Source organism: Antennarius striatus, chromosome 17 (assembly GCF_040054535.1).
Source record: "Antennarius striatus isolate MH-2024 chromosome 17, ASM4005453v1, whole genome shotgun sequence".
NCBI lineage: Eukaryota > Metazoa > Chordata > Actinopteri > Lophiiformes > Antennariidae > Antennarius > Antennarius striatus.
In genome coordinates, this window is record NC_090792.1 from 7,820,980 (window position 1) to 7,838,400 (window position 17,421).

The following is a 17,421-nucleotide window of genomic DNA, read 5'->3' on the forward strand; positions in this document are numbered from 1 at the left end:
AGACAAGTTCAGGTCTAAAGTGATTAATAGATGGGTGAGATAAAATCATACTGAGATTCTTACTTTGTCTTGTAAGATTTATTTATCTATATAGAAACAGACAGAACTATTCCTTCTGGTTACTAGACAACCTGAGGCTTAAGGTAGCGTATTTGTAGAACATCTCAAATGAACATTCTGTCATTGCAGCATAAACAGCGATATCACAACATAAATTCCATCCATTTTTAAGCTCTGGAGATAATCAACTACAGATCACTATTTTTTACACTGATTTTATTGGGTAATTCTGTTTTGTCCCCATTAGGCTGATTCTTGGTGATATGTCGAAACGACCCGTTTCCGTATGTATTCTTGTACTTTTCCCCAAAACGAGTGAACAAGATTTAACCCCTAAATTGCGCTCAGAAAAAGAATTCCTCTTACTGTCAAATTTTTGCTGTTTTGCTATTTTGAAGGCTGTAAAACAGAGGGGGGTTGTTAAAGGTTGTGTTTGATATTCTCTGACTTTACAGCACTTCTACAAATAAGGAACTTCAGTTTTCAGAGGAAGTTAGTCAATAGTGGCAACTGAGGTTTCTCAATTTCTTCTATGTCGTTGTTTTTCTAAGATGATCATGTTACAATGTATTTTTTTCTGTCAGTGATATAGGTTAAAAAGTGATTTGTTTTTGGTATGAAACATCAGGAATTAATCTGATATTTCAGACGACGTAGGCATCAGGCAGATAAACTGCTGACTGTGAATTAGAGCTGTTCCTGAACAGTGATCAAGTTCTCAGTCTTGTTTGTTCTTTTGTATGTGTGTGTGTGTGCGTGTGTGTGTGTGCATGCTCACTTTCAGTTCACTTTTATATATTTAACTCCGGGGGGGGGAAAGAAAGACGTTCGGCGACATTATTTTTCGCTGTCTGCCTATGACATCACTTCCTTCCTGCCAACTTTCTACCCATTTACCTGTTCACCATAAATGAAAGACTCTGTCTGTAACTTGAGTCTTTTGGTGTATTTCACCAGGCTGCCTTCCCCATATCTGTTCCTCCCTCTATGGCTGCTGATGACTACAACCCTGTAAGTGTTTTTTTTTTTTTGTCTTCACAGAGAACATGTATGCAGAGGTTTTTCATTCTAACATTTAGCTTTCCTTTCAATGGTACAACTTAATTGCGTACTACTTTTTGATAGTGAAGTAGTGTTATTTTTGAAATACTAAATCATTGTTTCGTAGGGTTTTGAAAATAGCTCTGAGCTTACGTGAGACAAAGGAACGAGACAAAGTCAAGTTACAAATGAAGATGTTGGAGAGGGGGGTGTTCTTTGTGTGCTGAGATAGAGAACAGCAGTGAGAAACAGGATGTTTCAGACGACCTCTTCTCCTCCGTCTGACTGTGCTCCATTCTGACCTGAGCTCTCTCCTCCCAAAGGTCTCCCTCAGACACAAATCCAAGAGGAAGACCAGAGGAGGTAAGATATCAGTCTTCAGCTCACATCATTGTGCCTCCATGTGTGCCCTCCACTGTAATTTGCACCCTCTGTGGGTGTGTGAAGTGGCAGGACAATTAGTGTGTTCAGAGGGTTTACAGGCAACGCTGAGCCCCTTTTGCTTCGGTGCTCATCCGTAATAGCTCCCCTCCATCAGTGTCTCAGGCTCACAGGAAGGAACCTGAATTCTGGGTATTTTGACTGCGTTGTTATTGCTGACTGTTTCTTTACTGGAACATATGAGTCAAATGGGACGCTTTTGAACTGACTTCTTGATCCTGTGTGGGTTTGTTCCGTAATATTTAGAATACATTTAAATATTGATCGACTAAAAATAAAGACTAGCCTACACTGGAGCAGTTAGGATTTTAAAATTCTGCAACTTCTTGTTTCCCCTGATGCCACTTAATGCTTCCATTTTTTTCTGTGTTTACAAAGGAGAAGGGAGAGGGATTAAGTGTAATAATTTGTGGTTTGATCTCAGGCAATGGAACAATGAGCAGAAGACGCATCTCGGTCAAAGAGCTGGGTCAGCCGGACCACCAGGGCTGGCTCTACAGGAAGAAAGAGAGCAAAGGCTTCTTAGGAATCAAGTGGAAGAAGTATTGGTTTGTGCTGAAGAAGACGTCTCTCTACTGGTACACCAACCAGCTGGTGAGTAAAACAGTCTTTTCGTGAAGATGTTCACTAGTGTCTGAGCTGTTCCTATGAGGTTGACACAGCTCAGTGCTGCTCTGTAGACTCCAGTAGTCGCACCACAATCCACAAGCATCACAGATTTGCTCCAAATTAATAGCAACCAATACTAGGTTTCTGTTTTTTTCCTCAAATGTTTATGCTCTCAGGCTCTTTATCGTTCTCATATTGGTACGATTAAAAGTGGATACCTTGTGTGAGGGCATTTTAGACAGAAGTTTCAGAGGCAAAACATCGGATGGTGTAATATAATTGAAGTAGGGTAACTTTTTTATCAAACAACTTGTCAAAATAAAATTTAAGCGTAATAATAATGAAATACAACTGAGAAAATGTATAGGGAGCAAAAGGTGATTTAACAAATAAATCAGGAGATGTTCTTCATTTGTTAACGTCTGCATCAGAAGACTAAAACCAAAAATGGTGTTATTTGTCTCTAAGAATATTCTCCGGGTCATCTGTGTCTCAGACTCCAATTAATTCTTATCAAAGATGCTGACATTTAAAAACCAATGCAAAAACTGCACCTTCTTTTCTTGTAATTTTGAAATGTTGCTTAAACAGGAGTGATGCATTTCTCAGGAAATGTATTTTTTCTGCTGTATGTTGCTGGAGAGGACCTTTATTTTGCATGCAGTGCTCGATATGCATAATGTTTTTCATGAATGTCTTGTTGTTTTTTTATTTGCTTGTCTTTAAAATTGGTGCAAATTGGTTTATTTAGAAGGAATCAATTCTGTGTTTTGCGGTGAAGGCCAGTGCAGTTTCAGTTTAATTCAACTGAGTGGTTTTAATTAACAGTTCATTCATTCAGCTCTTTTTCAAACAAATTAATGTTCATTAAGAGGTCTCACTACAGTGGATATACTGTATTTGTTCACACATGAATGCAGATGCATTATGGGGTAACTGGCAGCTGGCGACGAGTCATGCTCACTACAGCTGCCTCCTTTCAGGTCTGTCACTGAAGGTCATGCATCTAAACATTGTAGATTTAGCGCTGTGGTTATTCCATTGGCCGTGTGTCACCATTGCAGGAGAGAGGAGCAGTAGCTGATGCAACTCCACATCAGAGTCACCATGAGGGAGGGGCTTGAAGTTAAATGTTTTTAACGCCCCCTGTTGTTGGATCTGGTGTGTTGCAGGCAGAAAAGGCTGAAGGCTATATTAACCTCACAAACTTCATGATCGACAGAGCCATCGAGTGCAAGAAGAAACAGTAAGCTCACAGCGGAGATGACATTTAATAACTGCCCACCACCAGTGGTTTGCATGTAAAGGGAGATATGTTTGTGTCTATACTGGGGCCTGAATGACAAAGATTTTTCCAGTAGATCTAATAGAAAACCACTTTATGCTGTCAATACCAGCATAAAGTGGTTTCACTCTCTTGTCACGCTGATCTTATCCTAACTTTTCTCCTCATGCAGCGCTTTCAAAGCTTGCCACCCTCAAGTCATGATGTTTTATTTTGCTGCTGACAGCCACGAGGAGATGAACTTGTAAGTCACATGAAGTATTTGTCTGGAAGCTTCTTCTGAAAATGTTACGTGACATGTTTTCACTTTTTGGTTTCCAGATGGTTGAATAAACTCGGGTTAGCTTCCATTCAATATGAGCCGACGGAACGAACCCCTGCAGCCGGTAAGAGTATTTCCTCTTAATGTTCCTGAATGAAGCTCTGGATCATTTCCAGTCATTTTGGGGCTAAACTTAACATTTAAATAATTTTCTTTAGATGTTGAATGTGTCACCTTTTGACCTCCTGTCTCATGTAGAGTGCTACAGCGAGGCCAGTGACCATGAGGAAGCTGAAAGCACAGATATTCCCCCTCCACCGTACTCTGAACAAACCCTGCGGGACTCCATAGAGGCATCTGGTCCACCTGGGAGCACACATCAGGTCAGTTTAAATGAGGTATTTCTTAAAAATTTAAATGAATCAAAATCTTTTTTGTTTCAATTCACTTGATATGTTTGTCTTTTAGGGAACCCTTCCTCCCCCATACTCCTCCGCAGTTCCCAGCGAAGCCAACGGTTCACGTTCGTCACCCGTCAGTACGATGACATCACAGAGTTCCTCCTCCTCACTCGCCAAACAAAGGCAATCCTGGTTGGACCTGGTCTCGCAGGTATCTCCACCCGCTGGGGAAACGGCTGTGGTGTACTCAGTTCAGGTACACTCACATCAACACCCCCCAGAGGAGGAGAAGGAAGAAGAGGATGGCACACAGGTATTGGAGTGTTCGTCCCAGCAGGAGTCTCAGGAAACCGAGTCCAATGAGGAGAGCTCTACGGCGGAAGAGGAGGTGGTGCATGCGATGGTGTCCAGTGCTCAAGAAATAGGTGAGACTTTAAAGCTGACCCGACTCATCATTAAATGTAAATACATTTTGAAACAATAATGATGATTTCCAATCATTAGGAGACATCCAGTCTACTCTGCTCATAGAATTCATTCTGTTTCAGACTTTGTAATAAATGTTATATCCTTTCTCATTTGTCTGTGGCCTGCCTAAGTTTTGATCGGCTGTTCAGACATATTTAGACACATGAAACCTTGATCCAGGCAGAGTGTGTGGTTACAATAAAACTTTATCTTCCAGAGACTGATGGGAATAGCTCGGATGAGATGGAGAAGTTGTACATCCATCTGAAAGAAGCCAGCCTGTCACCAATAGGAGATCGCAAACCATCCACAAAAAGGGAATTCAGGGCCTCCTTTATTAAACGCTGTAAAAATCAGAGTGTCAATGATAGACTGCACCTTATCAGGACCCTAAACAGCACATTAAAGGTACAATTAACGATTTTCTGATTCTCTACCTTTTATTAATCTCCACTTATGTAACTTTCCATCAGGAATGTTTTAATTGTGGGGAAGCTTGTACCTTTTAATTTATTTTTTACCCTTTTCTGCTTTCATTTTTTTGGCACAGTCAAAACAAGCAGACCTGCAGGCCATAGATCAGGTGTTGTCGGACCCAGGTCTCAACTCAAACAGGTTCAGAGAATGGAAGGATGCCAATGCCCCCTTGGTGCAGGAGATCTGTGATAAACAGGACCAGCAGGTGGAGGCAGAGGCCGTGAAAGTTGCAGCACCAGCCACTGCTGCCCCCCTGGTGGAGACCAGTTTGTAAAGACTGACCTAACTGTCTGGACTTCATGCTCACTTACATGGATACACGTACACACAGCTGTATTCCGTTGAGACTACTGTTCCACATCAGCACACTTTTCACACTAGTCAACTTCATATAACGGGATCTATGAAGAAGAGTGTTTTAGTTCCCTATTTGACATGGATATGATCAGCAGGCCACATTAAAATGTGAAGTGTGTTTTAGTATTATTTTCACTATTTAATTTGTACAATTTGCAAATTTACATGTTTTTAAATGTTTTCTCAATGTTTTATGTTCTTTGTAATATTTGGAGTAATGGAATGCATTGAAATAATTAATCCATTGTTATCTGTGTGAGAACAATGGATTCATTAAAACACACTTGTTTTTACAGTGTGTTTTATCTACTTTGGTTTTAACTGTTAATTACTGGTGCCATGCACTATCACTGCCTTTTAATACTTTGTATTTGCGTTGTTTTTAATTGTTTATTTTTACTTTTTGAATTGTTGGTGTGTATTTCTCTTGCTAGTAAAAGGATATAACATTATATCCTGAAGAGTTTCTAGACTGAACGCCAGAGTCTGCACTAACAGAATAAATGTTGGTCACAAATCTTGAAAATGTCAGATTTAGATTCCGTAAGTGTTGCAAATCATTGATACACCTGTATTAAACATCAAGATCTGACATAATCAGGAAGGTCACATATAGTGTAACTCTGTATACCTAACCAAATCAAACCACTTCTCCACATCAGTGTAATGATTTGATTACTAATCAACATCTTTGTTTATTGGATTTAAGGCAGGATGTTACAGAAACCATTTACATTCATATCACACTGGATAATATGGATAAATGCATTTCACTGCAGACTCCCTCGCTTGAGCTATTCATAATTTATGTTTCAGCTGGTGTGCATGTTAAATATTTTTGTGTATATTTTGTTAGTTTAAATAGATTTCTTACTGTGATTCCGTTTTATTTGGATTCAGTGTGTTTGTTTGTGAACAGAGAAATAAAGGATTATCACAGGAGTGAACACGTTCAACTGCGGCTCGAGTGTCTTGATTCCAGCGTTACTGTGTGGCGGGGATGTGCGTTGCGGGGTAGTCACCGCTAGGGGTCGCTGGTCAGGCTGCAGCTTCACCACTGAGGGTATGCGCCATATTGGCAGTCTCCTCCATCTCACCAACCGTCGAGCATGTGTGTCTCTACCCCGTTATTGAGGAGATCTCTGTAAATATTCCAACCCACCTGCGAGCCGAATACAACACAATGGAGGCCGTCAAAGCCTTTAACAATGAGGTTCGTTTGACTCCTTTTAACGCATTCAGAGTGTAAATTGTTGTGTAATTCACAATTGCGGTGCCTCTGTGGCTAACGCTAGCAGAAAAGGAGAGGCTGGGGATAACGCTACTCCAAACAAGGCCGCTGTGTGTGCACAACAAAACAGATAGAAGTTATTTGGTATACTGTATAAGAAAGGTTGGCCGAGCAGACCATAGGTGCAGAATTATCTGTTTCACAACAAACCCTGTTAGGTTGCTGGTTTGTGAACATATTGTTCTACAGGCTGTCGCTAGCGTTAGCTGGTTACAAGTTAGCAGAACCTCCATATTTGCGTTACAACTTGGTTTGTTAGCGTTATCTAATTAATGAAAACAATTGGTTCTCGCTGCCGTGTTGCCAAATAGAAATTCACCAAATCCTGAATAAATAACTGTTAGGTTCCTGGTCCGTAATTGTGTAAAATATGAGCTGCTTCAGATAAAAGGGCTCCAGTTTCACCATTAGCCTTCGGAGGGCTCATAGCTAGCAGCGCATCAGTATCCATTTGTCTGCCCTGGTAGTTATTTATGTCCTCCAGTATCAGTCTCATCCTAATTATCCTCTCATAATCCCCAGATGATATCAGTTGGATTTTACCCACTATTAAAATATAATCAAAAGATGGTGGCTCTCTGGACCACTGTTATGGCTAAAATGTTATTTTTAAATCGTGAACTAAGCTTTACCAACGGGATGCTTTGGACGACTGCTTGTTCTTATTGTTGTTGTAGGACTGTGATTACATAAGGTTTTTTATGTGTCCCATCCTGTGACAAACATTTTTCTGTTGTCTGATTTCATTTCTCAGTTGGACTCATTGAAAGAGTACAAGCCGCCCATTTCCAAGGCCAAGATGACCCAGATCACCAAATCTGGAATCAAGGCTATAAAAGTAAGTATGTAGTGTAAAGGATGAGGCAGGCAAAGGGGAATAAAGTGAAAAGGAAATTATCCACCGCTATTATGTTAGGAAAACCAGTTATTAGCATGACATATCAAGTCTTTTGAATCAACAGCGGTAAATCTACACTTGAGAAAGTCAAGGTCCTTTTAACGATGGAATTGAGTTGCATGTTGTGTCAACACCAAACAATGACTCTTTCAGCCATAAACGTGCTTCATCTAAAACATGCATGTCTGAAAATCTATATACCCATTTATCAAATAGTAAGTGTGTAGTTTATGAAACCCATAAACATTCAGGCATTCACAAAACACTGAGAAAGTTCATGTTGAACCTGAGTGATGTCAGATTCATACAACAATACGGTATGAGGTGGGTAGCTACTGGACCTCCGTAGTAAACAGAAAAAAAAAAATACTAGGATGCTGTGTAAATATACAATAATAATAAAATAGTATGATACCTTTGCATCCTCTTTGGCATATAGTCAACAATGTAGTGCCAGCTTAATTAAGCTTATCTCTCCCGAGGCATCATAGTTTCTCTGTGATGGCGTTCTGTTTTTGTTCACATTAAGCACAGCATCCCGACTTTTGTTGGGTTGTTGTGCTACGATTGATCCCAATAAGCCAGACAAACATTTTTCCATCTTAAAATAGTGTAGAGGTCTCTTTGTCTTAAAACACCACAGAGCATTTTCTGTAAAACTTTGAGTCCGAAACTCATCCAGCACCAGCTTTAATGCATAAATGTCAACACCATTACGCCCTTCCTTCATAAAGGATGATGACGAAGACGAAGAGAAGGTTAAGTTTTTACAGTGTCCTTCCCTAGTTTGTCCCAGGTGGCAATAAACCAAATCAAATCTCATCATTTGTAGAAGTAACCTTCACTAAAGTAATTTATAGAGCTAACATAGTGATATGTCTCCGTCAATCACTAACTCTCAACAGTAACTACTGCTATGATGGCTTGTCCTGTGTTCCAAGTAAAGTAAATTAGCTATGTTAGCAGCAGCATAACATAGCTAATAATGTATCGTTTCAATAAAAAACACAAAAACACTTCTCATCTACGTTTTCAAGTGCACAATGCATACCTTCATTGTCTCCTTGAATTTTTCAAAACTTCCTTTCGGCTGGTCCTGTTAGGTGTCGCCACAGCATTTCATCCTTTCCCAATTTAGATGAATGCTCAATTAAGTACTCGAGGTCCAAAAAGCACTTGTGGTATTGGTTGCGAGCCATTGGTTTACACCAGACAGTTGTGACAGTGAAGACAAAAATGACAAAGTCAGGGAGTTGGGTGACATCAGGCCAGAAGTGTGAAAGAAAAATATGATTCACCTTGATACCAGGGATGTTTGTGAAGATGTGACACAGCATGGAGGTCTGCAGTCTCTATGTCTGAGAGAGATATGCAGACCATGCCTCTATTCGAGGCAGCAGTATCAGAACTGCTTTCTTTTAAAACATTATCTTAAATATCAAAGGCAGAACATTTTCATAAGCACGCTTTTGGAAGGCATTTTTTGAAAAATATTTCTAGCGAACAGCATCCTTCACTGGCTGTACCTTAAGTTAAAACAAACTGAAGTCATTATGAATTTTTGAGAGGGGTTTTTGTTTACTTTCTGAAAGTTTATACTGCAAACCAGAATTGGCCTAACTATCAATATCAATTATCGTTAATTAAGGGTCACCAAGTAGTTGGGGGTTTTCATGATTGAGATTATGAAATGATGCAATCTAACTAAAATAAATATGACTCAAGAGTATTTACTTTTGGAAGGAAGATCAGAAAATCTGTTTGCTGGGGATTCCTTTAAGCCCGTCAAGGATCTCTACAACCAGTAATGGGGTGTTTGAATGATCCTCTTGAAATGGACACAGCATTAGATGAAAGAAAAAATATATTTCTTTGTGTTATTAAAAATGGCAGTCCAGATTGTGATCATTTATTTACTTAACCTTTTAATAGTCATCTCAAAACCCACACATAAGAGGACAAGAATGGTCGACACAGTTTTCCATAGCCCGACACATACACACAGTTTATATACCGATACAGTATTTAAACTGTTGCCTGTTATAAGCAGTGACCTATAGATAAAAGGATGGTAAAAGATTATGATTAACTTTAAATCATGATGTCTCTGCTCAGCCAGAAACAGACTTTGTCTAGATTGTGTAATGCTACACTAGGTGGCACTAAAGACTGGCTTCAAATAAGTCCTTAAAGTCTGGTAATGTTTCATCTGAAACACAAAACTGCTCAGCATTTTCTCTGAGATGCTCCAGGAATATAGGCAGTTTATCATCAATAAAACATGTATTTGAAGAATCAACCTGCACGTATGCAGGACGCCAGCCCTGATATTTTTTCTCATCCTGTTTCAAACAAAACTGTTATTGTTGTGGGTTGCTGTGCCTTGTGTTTTTTGTGAATAACACCCGTTTCCCCTTCCCTCAGCAGCTCTCCCAGCTCCCCCAAAGCACTGAAAGTGAAGCAGGAGGATGGGGTGGAGAGAGTTACAGAGATAAGAGAATCCCTAACCAGCTTAGGTAGGAGTATGGGTTGTTTCACCAGATAGATGGAAGAAGACTTAAAGCATTGCTGTCACACACCCAGAGGAGCTGGGAAGTTACTGTTGCCACTGTTGTGGCTCAGGCCCCCCACCCTCTGGTTTTCAGCTGGTTGGTGATGGCTCTCAGCTCTTGGTTGTTTTGGAAGTTGTGGTGCAATCTATTTGATTTTCTCTTTAAGCTGTCTGATGACAGTATCTGTGCTGTGGTAGTCTTGGTGCACCTTTCCTGGTAGTGGAGTCAGAACGTTTAATGTAGTTTGATCAATCATAAGCTGGTGAAGAGGTTTCCACTCTGGTCCTGCAAAATTGCAGATTTTCAAGTACAGTAGCCATTGTGGACCTGTGAGTGGGATCTGCATTTTTGTAAATGCTTCTTTAACATCAAACACAAAAGACATCACATATATGGCTGGTCTTACATGACACATGCTGGAGAGGGTACAGATTGACATTATTTAGGGATGTTCTCCTAGTGTGAAATGCTGTAAGCACTACTTTAACAGACAAACAATCCTTCCAAACGTTGTACTGTAAGTTGATTAATTCTTGAAGTGTCTCTTTGGTGGCACATACATTGTTTGTGTTGACAGCGCAATGTTGATTGTCCTCTGCAGAGACAGTGTGGCTGCATTATATTGTTAGCATGGATAAATGCAGTTGAAGATGTTTTAGCAGCTGACCCAGTGTTGGTGTTGTAGAATCAATACAAAAGCTCCTTTTAGCATATAATTAGAGAGGGATGTTTTAGAGAGAACGTATGAGAACCATCATTTGGGGCCTCTCATGGCCGTGATCAGTCTCATGTCGACTGCACACATTAGTGCTGACAAACACCTAAAAAATACATCATATTCGCTCACTTGCCTGGCTAGCATTAGCCGTCTTCTGTAACGATAATAATACATAACAATACAGAGCTGCACCAACTACAGGCCAACAAACATGTCAGACCTACATAAAGATAACACGGAATAACGTTTGACATAATTGTGATGACTTCATTTGATGCGTGATCGCCACCCGTAGCTGACAAACTCGAGTATATTCAGAGTGACTGATGAGGTTTCAGAGTGAACGTAGTTACAAATGTCCTCGCCTGTTGTGTGAGATGTCTTATTGGGTGCAGGGTTTTCCTCAAGTCCAGTTCCCTTCCAGTAATACTTACATTTATAGATTAATTTAAAGGAACGTTAGTTCTTATTTCACTTAAATTCTACATAATTATCTGTTATATTTTAGTATTTAAATGTGATGTCTCTGGGCTTGCACTAGGAGCTAGTATGACTAAGCCACTGTGGCTCAGTGTAAAAGAATTGAGAAAGCCACAAAAAGCCACACTCTGTGTCCAAGACAGTGGCGCAGCGCGCGGATGACCAACGGTCATTGCGGGGGGGGGGGGGTCCGGGGGAAATTTATGAGAAAATGGGGTTGTTGTCCTGCATTCTGAGGGCAAAATCTTCTGTTCAGTTTACCTACAAAAATACACTAAAGTCAACAGTTCAAGCTGAACTATCTTTATTTCTGTCCTACTTTATGCAGGTATAAATGTGAGATTCAACCATTGAAAACTTCCATTCACTATGTGAAGATACAGTCATACAAAATTTTACTCAATGTTTACTTATAAGTTTTACTTAGACCAGAAGATATTTTAACTTTGACCACCACCAACACCATTGGTATGCCATAGTTTATTTTATTTTTTTAAAATTCAATAACATGATTTTCATTTCAATTTAAAAAGGTATAAAAAACAGCAAGCGAGGTGAATACACATTTACATGTATCGCTGGTTATTTCTGCCGGTCATAGGGAACAAAAGTCTAAGACTACAAACAAGTATTGATAATATCTTTCTTTTACCTTCTGATCGGTCTGTCACCACCCCCACCCCCTCTCAGCATTCACCATTTGTTTATTAATGAGGACTTTAACACAAACTCTACTATAAAACACTGGATTCTTTTGATCGATCGTCCTCACCTTGTCTTACACCAATACGCTGGTTCAGCTTGTAAAAAAACAATATTTTTGTTTTTCATTGGATGAGAGGAGGTCATGACCTGAGTGCATATTTAATGATCGGGAGCGTTCGGGTCACTCGGCTATTTCCGTCGGCATGCTTCAGCTAAATTCCGTCGGCATGCGGAAATAGCGGCACTAGCGCCGCTCACTAGCAGAAATAGCAGCGCTAGCACCGTTCGCTAACGGAAATAGCGAGTGCAGCTAGCGAGCGAAAAAGTTGTAAGTTTTAGCCTTTTTCCGTAGAAATAAGAACGGCACTGTGGCTACACAGTCTAAAAACCTTGTAGCAAATCTGGAATTTACTTCGCCTATGGCAAAGTGGCGAATGGCTAGCGCAAGCCCAGCATCTTGCGACAGCACCAGGTGTAGGTTCAATAGCATCTCAAACACATCAACAGTTGTGCTTACAGAACAGGGAGGATACTTGTTAATGTTGAAGGGTATCGAGATGTTCAAAGCTTCTTCTTTATAAATGTGTGGTCCCTTTGTGACAGACGCTGTGCAAAACAGCACCACAAATTCCCCTCTCTATGAACTCTTGTGTTCAAACGGAATCTGTCAAAATGTCACAACCACATCTCAGTGTGTGTTAGGTAATGTTATGAGGTGAGACACATGTTACGACAGCAAACGTAAAAGATGATATATTTCCTAATCTCCGCAGTTTAGGGGTCACCTTCTTTGCTTGTTCTTCAAACAATGAACTTCCTGTTAGTACATGATTAAATCTGTGTGGTCGGACCCACATTGTCATATTACTGCTGACACACTCCATTCATGCAGACACCTGCTTGGGTGTTGTTGCTGCCCCCTGAGGCTCCACAGGTGGAACATACTGACTTTCCAGTATGTCTTCATTGTGATTAAAAAGAAGTCAGGGAAAATTAAGGACAGCGGGCCTGGGATGAAAACGCTGTCCGAACAGGATGTGACTGTGAGAGAGATAGTCCGTTCCTGTCTTTCTCCCACTGATAAATGATTTTAATTTAAAAAAGACCAAACACACTCCAACAGCCATTACGTAAAGTGAGGTCTATGGAGAGATACATGAACGTAGCACGTTTCCCATTCTTTGAAACACTAAAACGTAATGGTTGTGGACAAATGTGGACGATAATGTCAAGTTCCAGAAACACTGAATGCTCAGTATTTTTTTGGTTGTAGTCTCTTTTCAACTTCGAAATCATGTAATAGAGGTAGTGAGAAGTGTCGGGTTCAGCTCTCATATCTGATAATGTGTCACCAGAAGTGTAGTTCCTATTAGCGGCTCTTCATGATCAGCACCTGTTTTGGTCTGTATGCCGTTTTTGTTGTCTAAATCAATCAATCAATAAAGGTTTATTTATAGCGCTTAATCATGGCAACAGACATTTCAAAGCACTTTAACAGAAGGAAAAAACCAACAGAACCCTCCAGAGCAAGCATAAAGGACAGTGGCGGGGAAAAACTCCCTCATTGAGGAAGAAACTCCTAGCAGTACCCAGACTCTTTCAGGCCCTTCGCCTTGACCGGTTTGGTGGAAAAGAAATACAATGAAGATAAGGACAGGGTAAGAGAAAGAGAGAGACAGGGAGAGAGAATGGCAGATTGACCAGATAGAGTCAGTGTCTTTATGGTTATAGTTAGATGATTTGTTGTAGGCGCTGAAGTGGAAATGGGAAAGTCAGGCTGCGTTCACCGACTTCAATACATGTTCCCATCATGTAGTTGGTTAATTCAGAGCACAAGTACAGCTCCATAGATGACTGTATGGTGGCACGGATGAAGGAAAGAAGCAGGACCTCAGCCGATGGATAGATGAGGGGTGATACTGGTGGGATGGGAGGAGCAGGTCCACAGCAGGTGGACGGATGAGGTGTGAACCTGAGAACAACTTGTGAGGACATGGAGCACAGAAACTGCAAGGAAGAAGTCGTGTTAGTAGAGATGTGAATGGAGACTTGGAGGGAGAGAGGTTGGAGAGGAGGAGAAGTAACAGAAGGTCAGAGAGAAGAAGTAGGAGAGAGGAGTTCAGTGAGTCTTGATGTTGAGTCTCCAGCAGCGTAGGTCTATAAGAAAAAGAACTTGGAAGCCTAAGCCGCCTTAATTGTAAAATTTTTGAAAAAAGAAACGTTTTAAGTCTAGCCTTAAATAATGACAGGGTGTCTGTTTCTGGAACCGAGGTAGGGAAGTGGTTCCACAACAGGGGGGCTTGATAGCTAAAGGCTCTAGCCCCTCTCCTACTTTTGTAGATTCTAGGAACCACCAGTAGACCTGTATGTTGAGAACGTAATGCTCCAGATGGCATGTGTCAAATTTAAGGCCCGGGGGCCAAATGTGGCTTGCGGAGCATAAAAGGTCAGTGTCTAAAGGTAAAAAGGTCAAACGTGGGATTTGACCAAAACTACATTTCCCACAATGCAGTAATTAAACCCATTTTAACATTGACAAAAATGTTTCGAACAAAGTTAATGTCCTAACTTGTGTTTGATGTTGTTTTTGTTTATTCACTTGGATAGATTGATTCTTGATTGATAGAATTATGTGGGTTTCATAAACTGATAAATTATAAAGATTTATGTTATAACAGAGCAATAAACAAACATTTTTTTCTGTGCAACTGTAATGTTTGTAGCTTGAATAAGTAATAAATTCAGAGTTAATTAACATAAGGAGTAGTTTTATTTTACATTGAATTTAGTTACATTTATACTGTACGTCACATCTGGCCATGTGAGGACAGCCATTATGCTGATGTGGCCCTCAGTGAAAATGAGTTTGACACCCCTGCTCTAGATGGATTATATGGAACTAAAAGTTTTTTCAGATACTGTAGGTCAGTGCCTGGCCACGAAAGGCTTTTGTAATTGAGGAGGAGTATTTTAAAATCTATATGCTGCATCTTCTTTACACTCACAACAAGAAAGGCAATCTGTAAACAGTCCTGAAATGCTGTCAGTTGTTGCAGTACATCCTGATGTCTCCTTGTACAATTTCTGTGGAGGATTAAAAGGACCTGGTCTTGATACTTGACATGAAATACAGCATAAGGGTACTTTATACAGTTTTTAGCTGCGTTTTAATTCAATGGCTCAGAAACTTTTTGTTGTTATTGAAGTTTTATTGATGTTTTGTCAGCAGTTTAATTTATGAATGCTTATGCGTCATAAACAAGGCGGTCAGAGACTGCAACATCCCACGATACCCCTGAATTCAAACGTTTACCCTGACCTTCTTTCATAGGTCAGGGTCATTTAATAAAAGACCCATGATCCAACATGTAACTAGTGCATTCTATTTGTCATGGGGTTTCAGAGATGTGTACCTAAAAAGGTATACAAGTGAAAATGTGACCTTGACCTAGTTTTTCAATGTTGTGATCTAATTTTCATCCCCTTGCCTCCCTGAATATAACCTTTTGTTTCATCTTTCCATTTTATCCGGTTCCTGAGTGTACAAAAGTTGAAATTTGACCTTGCCTAGTTTCTTCAAGGTCATCATCTTATTTTCATCCCCTTTGCGGCCCGAGTAATGTGCTTTTTGTTTCATCCTTCTACTTGCAATAGATTTGAAGATATTTAGTGGACGGACGGACAAACACACGAACACTCACAATTTAATCACCGCTTTGAAGCGGGATGTAATAATCAATTGTAGTAGCATGTAAAAAATATTTGACAGTGAGTGTTTTTTATTTATGTTTACTCAAGTATTTGTATCCTAATCATCAACCTAAATAAAACCCTTTCCAGTAGAGTATTGGCATTATTGTAAAGGGGGTCCAATCAATCATTTGCAGTGTATCTGTAAATATTCAGTGAAACTGTTTTAGTTTAAATCAGTTTCATCCTATATTTACTAAACTTTGATTGAAAGACAAATAATCATTGTTTTTATGATTAGGTATTGAAATAAAAGCTGTGAGCAATAGGCTGGAAATCCATTTTATATACTTTTTGTTAATCAAACTTTAAAAGACATGACTTACCTGTTCATTTGTCTCCAAACGTTGTGTGATGTTGGAGGAAAGATCAAGCAGTCACAGAATAAATATGCTAACTTAAAGGCACAGTAAAGTTAAAATGAACTGTATTTGAAGTGCATAAGTAAAAAAAAGGCTTGGTGGCATTTTAATTTTTTTATTTGCAACGGGGACTTAGAAAATGAAATTTAGCTTAAGTTATGGAGCGCGCCGTGACAGCGGTAGTGACGCAACTGTGGACAACGGGGTGAATCCATATCAATTCAGATAAACCAAACACAACGTAAAGAGCCAGCATGTTCGTAATTATCCGAATATCGCCAAAAATAATGTCGTCATTGGAAACTGAAGACGATTCCCAGTGAACCCACCTGTGGGTGTAATTATTCCACGCTATAATTACAACCCGATTTTACAAGGAGGATGAGAGTTTGGACATCTAGCTACTCATCCCAGGTGTCTTCATCTGAATCACATTCTGACAGAGATACCCAACTAGTTATAATGTCCTGTTTTAGTTGACTGTGTGTATGGAAAAGTTAATTGCGCTACCGATGCTGACACGCTAGCCCATCAATGGTATGTTCCATATTATGTTAGCATTGAGCTAACCGCCATTCGCTACTGTTTGATTGTGTGGAGTTAATAACAACTCTAGTTTATATTAATATGTCTTGTATTTACGAATGTATAAGGATCAGGGCCTGACATGCTGTTTTTGTATGTTTTATTTCAGTGTCACAGATCTCAGTAAAATGACCTATCACTTTTGATATTGTTTACTTTTCACAAGTGCCGTAATTGTGCAATAATCTAGTCATAAAAACATTTATATAATACCTCGAGTACTGTGAGACATTAATTATCCACTAAACCTTGGGGATTCAGAATAGATACCATGGGTTGTCCGAAAATGATCTTCAAATCTTTTTGGAAATCCTCCGAGGTAAAGTGCTCATGACAGATCCTCGGATCCTTGCTCACGGTTGACCCTGTTTATTCATGCTCTCCATTTCCTTCCTAGCTTCCCTGAAGGTATTCTAAAGAAGGATAGGTCTTTGTCTTTGTTTTTTCTTGCTGTTGTGTTGACACAACCTCGCAGGTAACCATGATATTTATCGAGTTAATCACATCGTTTATTGCATTGTTTTCTATGGCTGCCCAGCTAAATTTGTCACCAATAACGTATGACGCCCATGTGGCCACTGGATGCGGAAGCTGCTGCAGCGCAGATTTTATGGTTTTCTGACCAAAGGGATGATGCTACACATATAAAATTTATTTGTTCTTCTATTTTTCATAATAA

At 39.8% G+C, this 17,421-nt stretch overlaps 2 protein-coding genes across 3 annotated transcripts in view; both read left to right on the top strand.

Moving 5' to 3' along the window:
- The window catches only part of LOC137610654 (connector enhancer of kinase suppressor of ras 3-like), a 47,583-nt gene extending 41,232 nt beyond the window's left edge, over nucleotides 1–6,351 (top strand). Inside the window, exons 16-25 of the mRNA XM_068338376.1 lie at nucleotides 1,018–1,071; nucleotides 1,425–1,464; nucleotides 1,967–2,136; nucleotides 3,324–3,397; nucleotides 3,609–3,680; nucleotides 3,758–3,822; nucleotides 3,957–4,081; nucleotides 4,167–4,524; nucleotides 4,785–4,975; nucleotides 5,118–6,351. Of these exons, the coding sequence (XP_068194477.1) occupies nucleotides 1,018–1,071; nucleotides 1,425–1,464; nucleotides 1,967–2,136; nucleotides 3,324–3,397; nucleotides 3,609–3,680; nucleotides 3,758–3,822; nucleotides 3,957–4,081; nucleotides 4,167–4,524; nucleotides 4,785–4,975; nucleotides 5,118–5,318 (1,350 nt within the window). The 3' untranslated portion in view covers nucleotides 5,319–6,351. The remainder of the gene's footprint in view (nucleotides 1–1,017; nucleotides 1,072–1,424; nucleotides 1,465–1,966; nucleotides 2,137–3,323; nucleotides 3,398–3,608; nucleotides 3,681–3,757; nucleotides 3,823–3,956; nucleotides 4,082–4,166; nucleotides 4,525–4,784; nucleotides 4,976–5,117) is intronic.
- Nucleotides 6,352–6,485: 134 nt separating this feature from the next.
- tiam2a (TIAM Rac1 associated GEF 2a) overlaps nucleotides 6,486–17,421 on the top strand; it is a 28,162-nt gene continuing 17,226 nt past the window's right edge. The window contains exons 1-2 of one of the 2 annotated variants that reach the window (XM_068339355.1): nucleotides 6,486–6,614; nucleotides 7,447–7,530. In XM_068339355.1, the coding sequence (XP_068195456.1) occupies nucleotides 6,585–6,614; nucleotides 7,447–7,530 (114 nt within the window). In that variant the 5' untranslated portion in view covers nucleotides 6,486–6,584. Of the gene's footprint in view, nucleotides 6,615–7,446; nucleotides 7,531–10,014; nucleotides 10,107–17,421 lie in introns of those variants that run through there. The other variant, XM_068339356.1, reaches the window with a different exon arrangement.